We start from the raw sequence: 16,027 nt of genomic DNA on the forward strand, positions 1-16,027 counted from the left end.
TTAGACCCTGTTTAAGGTAATTCTAACATCTAAAGGTTTGATCTTGGGTCATTGTGCTGAAACGCAGTCCACTTCTCCTCGACGTCCTCCCAGGCATCGTATGAGAACAACCACCCTCCGACCCCGAATCTCCGCCAGACCAGTGGGTCTTCTCCCTCTTTGAGGTCTGCAGGCAAAGGTCCCTCATTGCCAGCAATCCACTCCCTCTCAATCTCCTCAAAAGCACGCATCTTTCTATCTCTCCCTTCCTGTTCAAACCCGTCATCGAGATGGTTCAGGTCCTGCTGGATCGTCCCCCTCGCTACAACAGTCTCCGTCCGCTGTTTTCGACAGTGTTCGTAGATGGCTAGGGCTTTTTTCTTCTCTGCTACCGACTTGGAATCAATACGGGACAGACATCCACCCAAAACAGCCGCATCTTCGAATGTCATCCCGGCACCACTAGCGAGATAGGGTAGAGTTGCATGCGCGGAGTCACCAAGTAGAACAAGCGCTTGGCTTGGATGGACCCATGTATCGAGCGGATTGCGGATGCAGAGACGCCAGCGGAGAACAGACGGGCAGAGGGCGAGGAGTTTACCGATACTCGGATCCCACTCGGCGAATAGGCCCTGCATCTCGTCGACGTATCCCTGTAATGTCGAGGGTCCTTCTTCGGGCATGTTGTCTGGCACGAGAAGCACGAGGTTTAGTTGTGTGCCCGCGCGGAGGGGGTATGTTACTGTTTGCTGTCAGCATATACTCACAACATCTGGGATAACAGGGCTGAGGGGCAGGTGGGTAACGAACCAACATGCGCCCCAGGCCCATACCAATAATTGACAGCCTTCTCATCCAGATATTTAATCAGGCCCGGATCCCCCGTTGCCCTGATATCCTTCGCATCCAGGAGAATACGGTACGCCATATCACCCGTCCGATGAGGCGGTTCTTCTCTTCGCAGAAGTATCTCCCTCGTGCGCGAATTGATTCCGTCTGCGCCAATGACGAGGTCCGCTACATGTACCTGCGCCTCCTTACCTTTCACGTAGACAGTTGCGACACTGGCCGTATAGTCAAACTGCACATCGCGAACCTCCGAGTCCGTTAGCACTACAGCACCCAACTCACCCGCCCGCTCAAGTAAAAAAGCATGTAAATCCGCGCGGTGGAAATCGTAAAACGGAGCCCCGTGCTCAGCGCCCGCTGCCGCAAAGTCCATGCTTGAGACCTTCTCGCCTTTCCAACTGAGAATGTTGCATGTTTGTGTCTGCGACGCGTTGCTCTCCAGATGTCCGTGTATATCCCATGACCGTAGGATCTTGGTACTGTTTGGCAGACATTGGATCCCCGCCCCTACTTCGCCGATCTCGCGCGTGGATTCGAGGACTGTTACGGTGTGGCCTGCGAGACGAAGGGAGATGGCGCTTGCGAGGCCGCCGAGGCCGGCGCCGATTATTACTACCTTTTTCACTGTTAGAATTTAGGAGAGAGAGATGGGCGCGGGGTGTGAACCTTGAGGGTTGAGCTTGCATCGCGCGGTTTAGGGCTTGTTGGGGGTTCTGGCTTTTGCTTTGTTGGCATTGTGTCGGTGTGGGAATCTTTCTGTATGACAGTCTATGGTGGTCTATGGGGGGAGGGGGCATATCGCGATGCGGGGACCTTCAGTAGTTTTGTTCCATGCCCGCGACGGAAGGTGGGGTCTCTCAAGCGCGTCTGAGTATCTCTAAGTGACTATGGTGTTGATCGGATAGCTCGGATTCGAGACGATGTACGGGAGAATTGTTCAAGGATGGGGGATGCAGCGAAGGGTGGCGGTTAGCGCAGCCAGACCCCGGTCGCAGTCGCTTACAGTGCATCGAATTGTATATATCCATTCTGCTGTCGAGATTCCATAGTGAGATCATGAATGTTGATGGTTCTCCACTACCCCCAGATAAATCCCTGAGACCCTCATGCACAAATCATAAGGTAGCGGCTATCATCGGGCCATCTTAGGGCTAAACGGATGAATTGTGTACAGTCTTCTTCCGCATCTCAAATCCATCACGGAGGCGCTCCCGACCCCTCCACATACAACTTTTGACCAGTACCGAATATGCACGGCATCGAAATGCGGGGGTAGTATGCACCCCAGAGCGCCAACTGTGGGGTACGGCAGTTACAGTCGCTCATCCTCGGTTCTGCAGCGTCGTGCCCTATACAAGTACACGAAAAGGCCTCGCCAAGTCCTGCAGGGCTAAATGATGAAACCTTACATTAAAAGAGGACTGGATGGAAGGAAACACCAAGAATCACCAAGCCCTCGGAAGGGGTAAAAAGGTCAATGCGGCGATGCGACTGTGCGCTTCTGGCATGTGGTCGACACGCTTCCCTACTCGAGTTCAGTCTGCATTCGTCGTGTGACTTGCTGGTGTGTACTAGAAAGCATATACATAGAGGGTGTGTCTTTGCGATACCGAGGATCTTGGACGAGGAGGTCTCTCGAATGGTTGTATTGAAGCAATTGCCGACAGTATCCAAGGATACAACTGCCGGTTGGGATGGTGGACAGACCTCCAGATCGGGGTATAAAGAGAGGCATAGATGCCCTTAAGATGTTGAGGAGCAGCAGAGCCAGCAGCCTGAGAGCAAAGCCAACAGCCCCAGCAAGACAAGACAAGCCCCAGCAACGCCCTTAACATCAAGAACCATGAAGCTCCAGCAACTCGCCTTTGCCCTGTTTGCGGCCATCGCAGCAGCAAACCCGATCCCGCTGGAGGAGCGCCAGCGTATGTGTCTAGCCCTAATTCTTCCTGAGCCAAACTGACCCTAACCAGTCACCGGCAACGAACTCCGCGTCGGCACCTGCGAGGACATCACCTTCATCTTCGCCCGCGGCTCCACTGAGCTCGGCTACCTTGTGAGATCTCCATACTGCTCTTCATCGCTAGAGGCTACTACTAACTCCCCCTAGGGCAGCACCGTTGGCCCCGCCACCTGCAACGCCCTCAAACTCGCACGCCCAGGCGCCGTCGCCTGCCAGGGCGTAGCCCCAGGGTACATCGCGGACCTAGCCTCGAACTTCCTCCCCCGCGGCACCAACACCGTCGCAATCAACGAGGCCAAAACCCTCTTCAACCTCGCGGCCTCAAAGTGCCCGAACACCAAGATCGTGGCAGGCGGATACAGCCAGGGCGCGGCGGTCATGCACGCGGCCATCTCTGAGCTGAGCACTGCCGTGAAAGACCAGATTAAGGGTGTTGTCCTCTTTGGCGATACACGTAATCAGCAGGATGGCGGCCGCATCCCGAACTTTGATACGGGCAAGACGAAGATTATCTGTGCGTTTGGGGATCTGGTTTGTGAGGGGACGCTGGTTATCACCGCGGCGCATTTAAGTTATCTTGATGATGTGCCGGATGCGACTAGTTTTCTTCTTGGGAAGCTTTAGATAGGTAGGGTATACTTGAGTGAGGGCTGAGCTAGGGTTTGGGTTGAGTGGGTTGAGGGTGGGTTGACTGAGGCTAGTTAGGGCTTGGTTTTGCTGTGATTGCAACTGTGGTGGATGGCTTGGCTTGCTTGCGCTGGTTGGGCTGATGATGAGTATCTAGTGAGGAGCAGTACAGAATGCATCTTGATAGGGTTGGAGGTCATGATATCTTGTCCATATGGTAGTAGCAGAGTATTTGAAACATCGTAGCCAGAGGCTTTCTTGTCAGCTGGTGGTGTAAGTACACTGGTAGCGAATTTTCCATCCAGGAATTGAACTCATTCCAGGAGTTGTAGATACAGACCCATCACTTGAACAGAGCTATAGTAGATTCTCCCTCGCCCACTCCTCCGCCGTCTGAAGACGCATCCCACGCTGATAATTCCACGTCTCCTTCACATCCCATGCCACGCCCCTGCCCTCACCAAAGACCACCTGATACTTGAATAGCCCGTTCTCAGGCTCTTTAGCCAGATCCTGCTTTGCATCCGACACTGTCCTTACCCTCTTCTCAACCGTCTTCCCCGTCACCCGTTCCACAATATCCGCCACCTGCCCATACGACACGGTATCCCCAGCTACATAGACCTTCCCATTATTGAATTCATCTCCAAGCACAATCTCCGCTGTAATCCGTCCAATATCTCCCGGCCCCGTAACAGTAACCCTATTCTCTAAACTCCCCAGCACGCTCACAACATTCTCCTCCAAATCCACAACCCCAAAATTCTTTTCAAACAGAAAAGAAGTGAACATTCCCGTCGAAATAATCACCCATTTCGTCTCTTGCTGCGCCCTCAGCATCTCACGCACATCAAGCTGCTCATCGAACAAGTCCTGCGCCGACCCCCGCCCGATAACGTCGTAGTCGACCCCGAATTGCCAGGGGATGAACCGGGGCACTCTTGCGTCTAGCACGGCCTTCGCAAGTTTGAGCTGTGTTCCTCGACCTGCGGAGAACCCGGTGCAGGAAACTATGGTATCGTAGGAAGCGAAGAGCGCTGTGAGGGTTCGGGTTGATGAGGAGCTGATGTCGCCGGGTACGAGGGTGATGTTGTTTTTGCGCAGGACTGAGAGCTTGTGTGCTTTAGTTGGGCTTGGGGATGAGATGCTTGCAGGGCGCAGAAGGACAGAGATGTCTGTGTCCTGGGAGAGATTGGGATGGCGGGATAGGGCGAGGAGGACGGCTGTGCCGAGTTCGCCGGCGCCGATGACGAGGATGTTTTTGATAGGTGGCATTTTGGTGTTGGTGTTGAATTTGGTTAAGGGGTAGAGAGGAATACTTGATAAAATGGATAATGAGATGATGACTTCAGCTCTTATATTATGTTTTGTCTCTAATGCATGGTTGGTAAGCGATCTTCCATCCTTCGGCAACTTTTTGGCCCCCGGCGGAAATAATCGGACATCTGATCGTGGCTTATACGAGGTCTTGATATAAACTTAGAAACTTCGGTATAGGTTTCATGGGCAATAACAAACTGATAGCCCCTGTACTCAAATTGCTGTAGCCTCTCGATTGCTGCAATACCCAATAGGCAGAAACTGTTGTGCCTAGCGATAGGTACCATAGTACTTGGCGAGTGGAGGGCCTTGAGCTTATAATCCTTCATCCCTGCTATGAAGCACTCCGGAGATTCAGACAACATACAAAGATGCTTCTAGCTATCATCTCAATCCTGGCACCCGTGGCCATCGCCGACGTCATCTTCCAGGTCTGGACCTGGGATCGGGCTAGACGCCAACTCGCACAAGAGAGGGCATCTTATCCCGAAACAGCGCTATGCACAAGGCCAGAACTTCCGGAAGACGACGTGTTGGGTTGGTGTGTCTCTGAGCCCACGGACCAATTCCGATTTCATTACGGCTACTGCCAGGTCCAGGTGTTCGGATATCCGTCCTGTGGTGGGCTCTATGTCCTCGACGACTGTACGGCCTTTGAGTTGGAGTTCTTGGGGTACGGTCGCTTGGATTTGCCGAAGGGGTATAGGGCCAAGTTAAGGGAGGAGGAAGATGCGTTTTGTGATAAGAGTTTGCTACTCCCTCCTTGGTTCAACTTGGGAATGTGATGGTACCATTGCTGACGATGGTACAGTGCGCCGCCTGGGCGCGGCATACTGGGAACGGTATTCCGACTATATGCGGTCCCAGATCTTGCATCACGGGGAGCCGGAAGGATATGTACGCGTTGGATGGCCGGAAACAGGAGGCGTTTGGGTGCTGGATACGACGGTTCCTGAGGCGAGTGAGAAGGGGGCTGCATTGATCAAGAATGCGTTTACTATGGAGGAATATTGCAGGCTGATTGAGCGGTTGGGAGGGGTGTTTTATGCGAATCCTAGGGATTGTCCGCGTCTGGCTCTCTCCTCGGATAATTAGTATACATATCTTGTTGTCTTTATTTGGTGGTTGTATACTACGTATCCCCGTGTATACCCAGCAGGGCATGTGATCTCCCTCGGCTTCCTTTGTTGTTTTTTCTCGTAGCGTTCCCTTTCCTCGTCTTTCCAGTGCACTTCCATCTATTATCCACCTTCTTTCATCCTTTTTCCTGGGACCCTGGTCGCAAACACTGCAACTATCTCCTCTCAAGGCAAATGGACTTCGTAAAATGCGCCATGCTTCCTCCTGCACTCAATGCCGGTAAGTGACAAGACCGGCCGCGCATCAACTGATGCTGACAGCCGTCTAGCTCTCGGAAGAAACGGTGCATAGCACTACGTCTGGGGCAGTCGTGTACTTCGTGCTCTCAGAAAAGGTGGAAATGTGATCTAGCAGGCCCCTCGCGGCCAACGTCCATCAACTCAACTCAAAATGGCCGTCCCCTTCCACGTGCTGCCCGTCGTGCTGAGAGAACGATGGCTCCTGCTGGACCCAAGACTGCCAGTGACGTACAGCAGTCAGATGCCGCCCTTCCACCCGACTCTGTCTGCAACGAGCTTATAGACCTCTATTTTGACCTCATCGATGAAAAGCAGCTACTCCCGTTCCATCGTGCGACGTTCATTGCAGCTCAACGCGCGGGCCAGATTCCGCATTTCATCGTACTCGCAATGATCGCATTGATGGCCTGGTAAGTGGGATACCTCCAGTTTAAATCAGCCAAACTAATTTCTTTCGCTTAGCTTCTCCGAACATTCCTACTTCGAGAGTATTCATCCTTGGCACAGAGCGCGGCCCTGGTTCAAGTCCGCGTTACAGGCCTTCAATGCTCGGTCGGAGTTGATCGATCTGGCCTCTCTGCAGGCGAGCATCTTACTATCGATCGTTGCACTCGCCGAAGGAAGTTCCGCTCAGAAGGCATTGTTGACCTCTCAGGCCATCTGCATGGTGCGCATGCTGCGCCTACCTGAGAACTTGAATCCTGACCCCATACGGCGAGAGGTTGAGATTCGGAGTAAGTACGAATGTTACTAAGACAGGCTACCTAGCTAACCAGCTTAACAGTCTTTTGGGGAATGTGGATGATGGAGAATTGGCATGCAGCACGAGTTGTCATCCCGAAGCAGCTCGTGACCAAGCTTACATTCAAAAGTCTGTTAGAAGGAGAAGCCTTTAGGAATATGCGGCCAGCCGATCCAGCTGAGCAGTACGCCGAGACAAGAATCAATGCTTTGGGGCTGCGATCAAGTGGCCTCTGGACCTGGATGATTCCGTTGTCAAAGTTCTATAACCAAGTCATGCAACTTAATGACGAATTAGTCGAAAACACAATTAGTGATAACGAAATCCACCAGCGCGTAAGCGAAATATCCGATGATATAGATACGTATTTACGAGACCTACCCAGTCATATTCAGCACACGCCCGAAAACCGAGAGAGATACTCTGGCCGTGGTCTAGGGCGGGAATTCACGATCCTGCAATTGAACTACCATCACCAATGCCAGATGCTGTTTTATCAATTTCTCAACAAAAAGCAAGGGGATTCAGAGGAGAGAATCGACCACGAAGCTGCAATGTATGACGACAGGTGCAAAGCGCATGCAGCAGCGCTTGGCGAGGTAACGTGGAATACCAACTCCCGCTCTGTATCCCAATGTCTGTGGTCTCCCGTCAACGGACATCTTCTGGTTGTCTCATCCTCTGTCCTGAACTATACCCTCATGTTCGACGCGGACGAAGCAAGCATCACCAAAGCAACGAAACTGTTGGAGCAGAACTTCATTATGCTTCTCCAACTATGGAAGCACTGGTCACTCGTGGAGCTCTAGATGACCCGACTGAAAGCATTCCACCGGGCCTGCCAGAGAAATAGCACAGAAGCGAATTTTGACATGGACCGATGGATGATCTACTTTCTGAACCGCCACGATGCAAACGTCTCTGAGCGGTATGACGATGGCGTCCATGGCTCCTCATCAACAGTGCCAAATCCAGATCTAGACCTCACAACTGACTCGTGGCTGAAAACTGTGAGACAGGATCACCACTATTGTTGCTGATTCACGGATGTTAATTTCTACATGGGCCACATTTCCCAGTGAACCCTTCTCAATCGACATTTGCTGTGCATTCGAGAGCTATCTGCAAACTTCAATCCCATCTGGTGCTGAGTACAATTTCCAAACTTCCGAGTTTGACGCCAATAACCAAAAACCTGTGTATCAACTCGCTAACTGCACAGTACGCCTACTTAAGAGACGCTCAGTCTTTTGGCCCAGACCGTCATGCCACCTTTGCCCCCTCGGTTTGCCCGCAGGAAATACGGCACAAACACCAAACTTTTCTTGTCGCCGTACTTCCACGGCTGCGATGCATACAGAGAGCCCTTCTTTTGAACCAACTCTCTGCCGGTCGCTCTCACGGGCATCACGCCACTGACTCCCGCAATATCGATTGGTTCGCCATCACATACAGAGTCGTCGATAATACCCACGTTGTCAATGTCAACCTCATAGTCGACATCTTCAATACAGTATACCAATGGTCCTCTAGTAATGCAGATCTGATCCTTCTCCATTGCCGGGTTGGGGTAAATCTTCTGCGGTTTCAAGGCGAACGACAGCTTCACCTCCGCATCCTTAAATGGAGCAATGTAGAGATACCCATCTTTAACCTCTCCTTGGACTGTGCTCGAATATCCGTCTGCCCACGTGGGGATCCGCAGCGTCAGACCGGTCGAGCCTTTGATGCTAATATGGACGTCTCCTGACCAAGGCATTTTGGTCTTCTGCGAAACGACCACATCCGTTCCGGGGACAGTGAAATCGCTCTCAATATACAGATGGATAGCGACCATGTTCTCCGTGAACGAATAGATAAGGGAACCCATGGAACCCAGCAGCTTCGCAATATTTGGCGGACAGCATGCTACCTCAAACCATGTACTTCTCTCCTTGGGGTGGCCGGTATATGTTCGCAACGGATTTTGGTAATAGAACGAGCCGCCATCCAAGCCCACGGCTCCGAGAAAGCCGTTATACAGTCCAATCTCCATCACGTCTGCGTACTTGACATTCAAGTCGATCTGGAGCATCCTCTGGCACCAGAGAATCAGGGCGAAACAAGCGCACGTCTCCGCATAGCATGTGCCTGACTCCTCGGTATCACCAAGCACGTACTTGGCGCCAAAGCCTTCCCACTGGCGCATGGCCCCGATGCTGCCCGTAATGTACAGCTTTCTTTCCGTCAAATCGGTCCACATGCGATCGAGGGCGGCCTTGATCTCAGTGTCACCAGTAAGACGAACTAGATCAGTCGCTGCGATATAGTAATACATGGCGCGTACTGCATGGCCCTTCACCTCGGTGGCCTCAACCAGTGGTCGATCGGATTGGTTGTACGAATAGTCTCGCGGGTACTCGAACCATGCCTTCATCTCACCTCCGAAGTGGTCATAGGGATCTCCTCCCCGGGCTCTTGCTTCATGGTCAAAATATGTCTCGCCGTGGGCGTCTCTCTGACCCCTCTCACTAATAAAGTATTTCGCGAGTTTCAACAGCACAGGCTCGTCACATAGCTCGTATAGTCTCAAGAGACCAATCTCAATCTCCTGATGGCCTGGGTATCCCCTCTTCTTTCCCGGTTCGGAACCAAAGACAGTTTCGACATGGCGCAACGCCTTCATGACAGGTTCCAGTAACCGACCACTGTTCGTCAGCGTCTCGTAGGCGACGCAAGCCTCCGTCAAGTGGCCGAGACAGTACAACTCATGCATATCGCGGAGATTCGTCCACCGCTTGTCAATCCCCAGGACGGTGTAGTACGAGTTGATATATCCGTCCGGGTGTTGTGCTGCTCTGATCATGTCGACAGCTTCCTCGACTGTCGCCATGAGCTCATCGTCCTTCTCTTTCATGAGGAAATAGCACGCTGCTTCCATGATCTTGTATATGTCGCTGTCCCAAAACGGCTAGCAGAATCGTTAGCAAGGGCATGGATTGATTTGATTTGGCTCACTTACATGAGGCTGAATCTCATGTCCTTCTTTCCAGGTCAGACAATACCAATGCTTCAAAGACTTTTGGGCTTTGATGATAGCCGGAATCGTCTTTTCTCTCGAACATCGCTGCATCTGCGACCAGAACGCCGATGTGATATTGACGCTACGAACAGGGACTTGTTGGAACGCCATGATGGATGAACGGTTTGAAGAAGATATAAAGATAGAAGGTCTTCGCAGAATTCAGAGAAGCAATGCGACCTTAAAAGCACGAACCCTTTCCTTTCAATACATAGCAGACTACGCACCAATGTGGGCACTTCCAGTCGAATCCAGGTTGACCATGTGCTACCGTACCGCTAGCCGCCAAAGTTGGACAACCCTTCTCTGAATTCTACATCCAAGGCCGCTACCAACCCTGTCTCATGACTGCTCTGGAAACTCCATACTGCGAGTGATGTTCCACACAACCTTCCCCGCACTGACTCAAGCTGCAGCATCGGGGCTTTTGGATTCTGATTGGTGCCTTTTCCCGCTGAGCTAACGGTATCATCGCGATACAGGATGCCGTAGAGGCTGGACCAAGCGGCCGTACAGCCTAGCTACTTAAGTTAGCCGAGGGAATAATATTGGAGTGAATCACAGAATGCAAAGGGTGGTTCTTCTGCCGATTTTACTGGACCCAGTAGGTGGCGTGGAGCTAAACCCCTTAGGAGAGTTGCTCTAGCTCTTCACTGGTACTTAAGCCCACAGCGCCCAAGGCCCAAGCGAGACAGGCTCGGCAAATAGATAGCCTGGCCTAGTAGTGATTTGCTTGCTTACAGTGGCGGCCGGTTGTCTGTTATTGCTACTGACCATGTAGTTGGGTCTCAAAGTTTGACGTCCATTGCCATCACATCCTCCTGTTTTATGGTTTGACTTCCTGACTATGGTATACTAGGTCGATCTACGAAGTAGGTTCCGACATGGCCGATCAACTGCTCATGCATTTTCCATATGATCGACCTCCTGCTTCGCCATATAGTCCCCGCCGTAAGCAAATTCTGTTAAAAGTGGGTTAGCATCTAAAAGGCAAGCCAGAAAGAGAGGACTTACGGCCGATATGCGTAGACTTGAGCTTCCTCGCCGGGACGCGATGGGTAAAGAGCAAGTCGATCTCGCCGAAGGTCCGATCCTTAGTCTCTGGTAGTCGGAACCAGCACCAGATATTGCAGAGGAGGTTTGTGCCCGCGTGAAAAAACGCGGCTTTGGCACCCCAGTTCCGCGCTGTCCGGGTTAGCTCGTCGGTGCGCAAGAGATTGCAGGGACTGACTTACAGGTGGACGAAAGCATGCGCGGTGTTACCGAGTTCGTGAAGATGTTCGTAAAATTGTACACGAAGCGTCCGATGGTGATTGTCTTGTACCGCAGCTTTCCTGGTGGTGGTTCTGCGACAATGGGGTAGCAGGTTGGCCCAATCGCGGTCATGTTGCATAGCGTCGATATCACAAGGATGATTCCGATGGCCAGCTGTGCGTCCCGACCGGAGCGCCAGGCGAGACCTCCGATTGTAATCAAGCAGAAGAACATAACGGTCAAACCAATCATATAGGTCGTAGCGCCGCCAACATGCGGGAAGAGGAACCAGCAGATGATACCGCCGACGATGTAGCAAGCCGATAGCGAGATGTTGATGTTGAAGGCCTGCAGTTCAGTGAACCCTGCAGCCTGTAGAAAGACCACAGAGTAGCCGAGAATCGCGTTTGCCGCAGAGGATTTGCGCAGCCCATACGACGCTGTTCTGAGAAACCAAGTTAGATAGGGCTCAAAGACAATGCAAAGTTTGGTTTAACTCACAATCTCAGTTCGACGCAGACTGGTGCTTTTGAAGCACTCGAGAAAGCTGGCATTGGAAGTCTCGGCCTTTTCCATCTCGGTCGTGTAGTTGATGTAGGCTAACGTCTGCTCCACTCGCTGTTCTCTCTCGGGCACGTCTTGGTACAAGCGCAGTAAATTATTCCTCGCCTCTTCTATCTTGTCGCGTCGCACCGAGTTGCAAGGGTGCTCGGGGGCGAAATACGCTCCAATGAATAGAGGGAGAGGCCAGATCCATTGCAATATGAAGGGCAGCCGCCAACCCATGTCACCTTCGAGACCTGCCACAGCCCTTACGACTCCAGATGAGAGAAGGATACCGCCGCCCCAGCACATGCACACGTACGCTGTTACGTAAGGCCTGAGAACCGTCGGCAAAACTTCGGACGCATACGTGGTAGACAGTGTATGTAAGCCCAGTCAGCTACAATAGTCTCACTTGGGAACTGAGACTTACCTGGAAAACACCCCAGGAGATGCCGCAAAATGCTTTTCCAAAGGCGAGGACGGATAATGACTGTGCAAAGACAGGCACAAATATAGCGACCGCCATCCACAGCATGAAGAACATCATAGTAGGGCGACATCCAAAACGATCCTGACAAATGGCGTTAACGACAAGGCCTACTAGTTGGCCGACCAGAGCCGAGTTCGAAAGACCGGACTGCCATGCCGCTGGGATGAGTTTCTGATCGGATACTGGGTCGTATACGCCGAATCGCTCCTTGAACTGGGTTCGGCTAAGTAAAAAGAAGTAATCTATCGCAAGTTAGCAGGTGCGTGGTCCGAACATCTCGAATATCATACAGTCACGAGATCATAACCTTTCATGATGAGACTTGTCGACAGAAACATGACCCAGAAGACTGCCTTTTTATATTTCTTGACTGCCTCTCGAATGGTCAACTTCCGATCGGCTTCGTCGCTCTCTTGTGCTTGGCGGATGAGGTCGACTGTCTGGCCTTCTGCCCTTTGAAGCTCGGCAGCCTCGCGATCGGAGGGCACAACACGTTGAGACGTCATGTTGATAGCAGTGGAAACGGTACAACGACCTCAGAACCGCGTTACGGGTTTGGAGTGAAGTCTCTAGTAAATGCTTCTGGCGAAGCTGACATAGATGATTGGTCATATATCTTCATGCCATTTCCATGCCAACATGAGGCTAATATGCAAAATGCCGTTCGGGTAAACCGAAAACTCAAGCAGTCCAGTAAAGAATGAGATAGGGACATCTTAAACGGGCAGGGATTCGGAGTAGATCTCATTCTTTGTCTGCTGATGTCCACAGTCCGGGAAAATCCTCGGCCCACCGTACTATAACCTGGAGTACATGCGGGGAAAGAGTGAATCCCGACAGAAGAGCCAATCATCTTGCGAAAGCTCCGACAGGCGATGGATGGCCGCAGTGTGATTCTGGAGCCGAGCTCGGCTTGTTCCGAGCATAATTTATCAATGGATTACTCTACAAGCGGCCAAGGGATACTGGTTGGACTGTTTAAAAGACGGTCTCGCCATTGGCGAAGGGATAACTTTAAGGTTCTAGATATTGAAAGTTTTAATGCGTTTGGGAGTGTCACGATGTTTATCAGGGCCAGAGTACAGTATTCATTTTGATGAATCACTCATGATGTAAAACGTCGTCCGTGTCGAGAAGAGCCTGGGGGCGCGTCTCGTTTCGGCTCGGGGGAGCCTGGTCGCGCGAAGACGGGGAAAGCGTCATCGTCCATTGAGACTACGATGGTAGGGGATGCTGGAGTGCCTGGTATAATATAGTCGGAGCTCGAGACCGATGATACTGACGAGCTGCGTTTTATGCGACCATGGTGAGGTGGGACCTCTAGGGTATTCTGACGCTTGCGCTGCGCGATATTAGGAGGATCACTTGAAGATGGGGAGTCATTGTGTATATCCGTAAGAGGGCTGCTATTCAGCCTTCGGTGTGAGGAAGGTAGAGGAGACGGAGATCGCGAGGGCGTGGACTGTCGGGATGAACGAGGCGAGGCTCCGTGAGACGTTGAGCTTCGTTCGCCGTCCCTCCACGACGCCGTGCTCACGGTGGAACCAACTCGGGCGAGGGTGTGGCTCCCGTTGGAATCTCGCTTTTGGTTGTACTGATCGCGGATTTGTTGAAGCTCGCTATTACGCTGTGCCTCAGCAGGTATTTCAGGGAAGTCGGTTGCTGGTCCCACTATAAAGTCATCGTCGTGGAGACGGTCATGCGCGGCGATGCTAATAGTGTCTGCTAGCCGCTTGAGACCACGGCTAATCCCGCGCCGGTAACCGTAGTCGGGAGTTTCATCTTGGGTAGGTCGAGTATGCGCAACCTCAGGTCTGGCTACCGACGTCATTTCCGGAGCCGATGGTTCGGTGCTAGCTGCGGAGTTTGAAGGGTCGATTTGGTGGTTTTGCCCGGAGTCTTGCGCACCGTGGCAACTGCAGTCACACTTCGACGAGGGTTTCGCATCACCATCAGTGAGGAAGAGATACAGCGAACCGAATATCGCAAAGCCCGTACCTACAATTGGAGCCCATTGTCCTATACTGGCTATTGGCTCCGTTCCCCAGTCCATTTGTCTGCTGAAGAAATTCTGCTCACCCAGCACCAGAATAGCAAGCACCGCAGCGGCAAAAACCGGAGCTTCCACGGTGCTTAGTATTGCACGCACCAGGCCGTTGATTTGGAGCATCCTTCCCACAGTAGCCCCGTTGGTACCATCAATCACCTCATTGCGCCGGTCATCATCGGTGCCAATGCCGAAGCGGGTGTTCCAAGTATCTTGCAGAATCAGGGACCAGAAGTATAAGAGTGAGACAATGGCGGGGACACAGCACGCCGCTGCCAGTAACGTAGCTGTACCAAAAGTAAGCTTGTTTGGTGAGGGGACGACATAAATTTCGTTTGTGGCGCCGACACGAATAGGAGAGAAGGGGCCGTCTTCGATCGAACAGCGGAGATCGCAGGTTGCGCCGTCGTACGGAAATTGAGAGGCATCGGTTGGGATAGGGCTCCCGTTATCGTCATGAGTGCACCTCGAGGGCTCAACTCGGAATAGTTCGACTGTGATACTCAAAAGCCCTATACTGTCAGCATATTACCAGGGAGGTGGTATTTCCTAATTACTCACCAGCAAGAACGAGACCCATCCATAGGAAAATGATGTGTCGACGGGGATCCTTGAAATATGTGCCCGACATCCTCGCGGTAAGGGGTGCGGTGAGGATCCCGATAGAGCATAACTGGAATGCCCCATATACATCCATATCAATTGCACCTATATCCGTCAGTGATGATAGCTGCCAGATCCAAACTCACGACATACCGTCAACATGGACAGCAGCGAGCACGATACCGTGCAGGGCAGCAATGGCGGGGAATAGCAAGGCACCGGCCAAGCAGGCATTTCTCACCCATTCTTCCTTACGCGCAAAAACGCAGGCCGCGATAAGAACGTAGTAGCTGGAGCAAATCGTAAGCCTTTGACGTTAGGACGATATATGGTTGTGAACCTACAGCACTCTGGTGCCAGGACCATACTGTCCAGAGACAGGCCAGGAACAGACAACCTCGAGACCAGTCTCGGTGGTATTACTCGGGGAAACGGCAGCAGCGGAAGTAAGAGGCGGCATCAGTCATCCGCCTGCCGGCATGGCATGGTAACACATCAACAAAGTGTCTTGCATGGATGGATTTGACGGGGGTATCGTCGTATGGGGAAGGCCTGCAGCTGTGCCACTCTATATATTGTGGAGGGAGGCAGGGCAGCCAACGAGAAGCGATAATAGACTTCGGGCAAGAAATGGTTCATCCTCCAGGGCTCTGGTCAAGCGACCATCCTGCAGAGCCGCATCGTCAGCATCGCCTAGCCGGGGCGCAAGGACATGGTCGGTGTCGAGTGCCTCCGAAGTGGTCTTCGGATGGAAACATTCTGGCAGCTCCTATGACTCTAGTTATCAGGAGTTGCCATCAGATTCGTGCGTACTTCGTACTTCAGAAAGACAAGAAAGATGCATGAAGGATGAGTGAAGCTGGGGATGGCAGCGATGAGGCCTGCGAGGAATACGAGAGCAAGGCCCGGGCACCACTAAACCCAATTCGGAGGACGGGGACGCCCGTGACAAGCAGGCTAACCATCTGAGGACTAGCCGCCAAGGTGCCCGTTGAGGCGCAGCCGTGCCCGGCTCCAACTCTCCCCTCCTCCACCACCGTGCTCTCAAGTCTTCAGATGGCTGGCCTGAGTTCTTATGATCACCATTCCAGTGACGCGGCTGAGATGTCAAGATCTTGTTTCGCTGTTTTGCCCTGCTGAAGCGGTGAGCGCCCGCGGAATGCATATCCT

The 16,027-nt window shown here is 52.4% G+C and overlaps 8 protein-coding genes across 8 annotated transcripts; 3 read left to right on the forward strand and 5 right to left on the reverse strand.

Moving 5' to 3' along the window:
- Positions 1-29: 29 nt before the first annotated feature.
- Positions 30-1,563, reverse strand: BDW74DRAFT_166238 (uncharacterized protein; the record flags this gene model as incomplete). Its single annotated transcript, XM_073726524.1, has 3 exons — positions 30-721; positions 790-1,444; positions 1,495-1,563. The coding sequence occupies 3 exons, from the start codon at positions 1,561-1,563 to the stop codon at positions 30-32; spliced, it is 1,416 nt and encodes a 471-aa protein (XP_073587366.1).
- Positions 1,564-2,671: 1,108 nt separating this feature from the next.
- BDW74DRAFT_175324 (cutinase family protein) lies at positions 2,672-3,412 on the forward strand (the record flags this gene model as incomplete). The annotated part of the gene is made up of 3 exons (XM_073728301.1): positions 2,672-2,750; positions 2,799-2,881; positions 2,936-3,412. The coding sequence occupies 3 exons, from the start codon at positions 2,672-2,674 to the stop codon at positions 3,410-3,412; spliced, it is 639 nt and encodes a 212-aa protein (XP_073587367.1).
- A 360-nt stretch (positions 3,413-3,772) lies between these two features.
- BDW74DRAFT_188546 (aromatic alcohol reductase) lies at positions 3,773-4,719 on the reverse strand (the record flags this gene model as incomplete). The annotated part of the gene is made up of 1 exon (XM_073731752.1): positions 3,773-4,719. The coding sequence occupies exon 1, from the start codon at positions 4,688-4,690 to the stop codon at positions 3,773-3,775; it is 918 nt and encodes a 305-aa protein (XP_073587368.1). The 5' UTR covers positions 4,691-4,719.
- Positions 4,720-5,106: 387 nt separating this feature from the next.
- Positions 5,107-5,830, forward strand: BDW74DRAFT_175326 (uncharacterized protein; the record flags this gene model as incomplete). Its single annotated transcript, XM_073728302.1, has 2 exons — positions 5,107-5,482; positions 5,547-5,830. The coding sequence occupies 2 exons, from the start codon at positions 5,107-5,109 to the stop codon at positions 5,828-5,830; spliced, it is 660 nt and encodes a 219-aa protein (XP_073587369.1).
- Positions 5,831-6,062: 232 nt separating this feature from the next.
- On the forward strand, positions 6,063-7,896 carry BDW74DRAFT_188548 (uncharacterized protein; the record flags this gene model as incomplete). Its single annotated transcript, XM_073731753.1, has 5 exons — positions 6,063-6,094; positions 6,144-6,524; positions 6,577-6,848; positions 6,899-7,653; positions 7,702-7,896. 5 exons carry the CDS (start codon positions 6,063-6,065, stop codon positions 7,894-7,896), a joined length of 1,635 nt encoding a protein of 544 aa, XP_073587370.1.
- A 191-nt stretch (positions 7,897-8,087) lies between these two features.
- BDW74DRAFT_188549 (glycoside hydrolase family 127 protein) lies at positions 8,088-10,028 on the reverse strand (the record flags this gene model as incomplete). Its single annotated transcript, XM_073731754.1, has 2 exons — positions 8,088-9,806; positions 9,858-10,028. 2 exons carry the CDS (start codon positions 10,026-10,028, stop codon positions 8,088-8,090), a joined length of 1,890 nt encoding a protein of 629 aa, XP_073587371.1.
- A 789-nt stretch (positions 10,029-10,817) lies between these two features.
- BDW74DRAFT_175329 (putative MFS alpha-glucoside transporter) lies at positions 10,818-12,713 on the reverse strand (the record flags this gene model as incomplete). Its single annotated transcript, XM_073728303.1, has 6 exons — positions 10,818-10,879; positions 10,932-11,102; positions 11,153-11,611; positions 11,669-12,051; positions 12,119-12,449; positions 12,515-12,713. 6 exons carry the CDS (start codon positions 12,711-12,713, stop codon positions 10,818-10,820), a joined length of 1,605 nt encoding a protein of 534 aa, XP_073587372.1.
- A 507-nt stretch (positions 12,714-13,220) lies between these two features.
- BDW74DRAFT_147723 (uncharacterized protein) lies at positions 13,221-15,691 on the reverse strand. Its single transcript, XM_073723587.1, has 4 exons — positions 15,202-15,691; positions 15,011-15,147; positions 14,816-14,962; positions 13,221-14,766 (listed from the first exon to the last, which is right to left on the reverse strand). The coding sequence occupies exons 1-4, from the start codon at positions 15,315-15,317 to the stop codon at positions 13,313-13,315; spliced, it is 1,854 nt and encodes a 617-aa protein (XP_073587373.1). The 5' UTR covers positions 15,318-15,691; the 3' UTR covers positions 13,221-13,312.
- Between the last annotated feature and the right edge of the window lie 336 nt (positions 15,692-16,027).

Source organism: Aspergillus multicolor, assembly GCF_047715735.1.
Source record: "Aspergillus multicolor strain CBS 133.54 unplaced genomic scaffold BDW74scaffold_4, whole genome shotgun sequence".
Lineage (NCBI taxonomy): Eukaryota > Fungi > Ascomycota > Eurotiomycetes > Eurotiales > Aspergillaceae > Aspergillus > Aspergillus multicolor.

Coding starts and splice junctions, on each gene's coding strand:
- BDW74DRAFT_147723 (XM_073723587.1), bottom strand. CDS start 15,317: ATGCCGCCTCTTACTTCCGCTGCTGCCGTTTCCCCGAGTAATACCACC. Junction 14,963..15,010: donor CGCTGCTGTCCATGTTGACG/GTATGTCGTGAG, acceptor TGACGGATATAG/GTGCAATTGATATGGATGTA. Junction 14,767..14,815: donor GATGGGTCTCGTTCTTGCTG/GTGAGTAATTAG, acceptor CTGACAGTATAG/GGCTTTTGAGTATCACAGTC.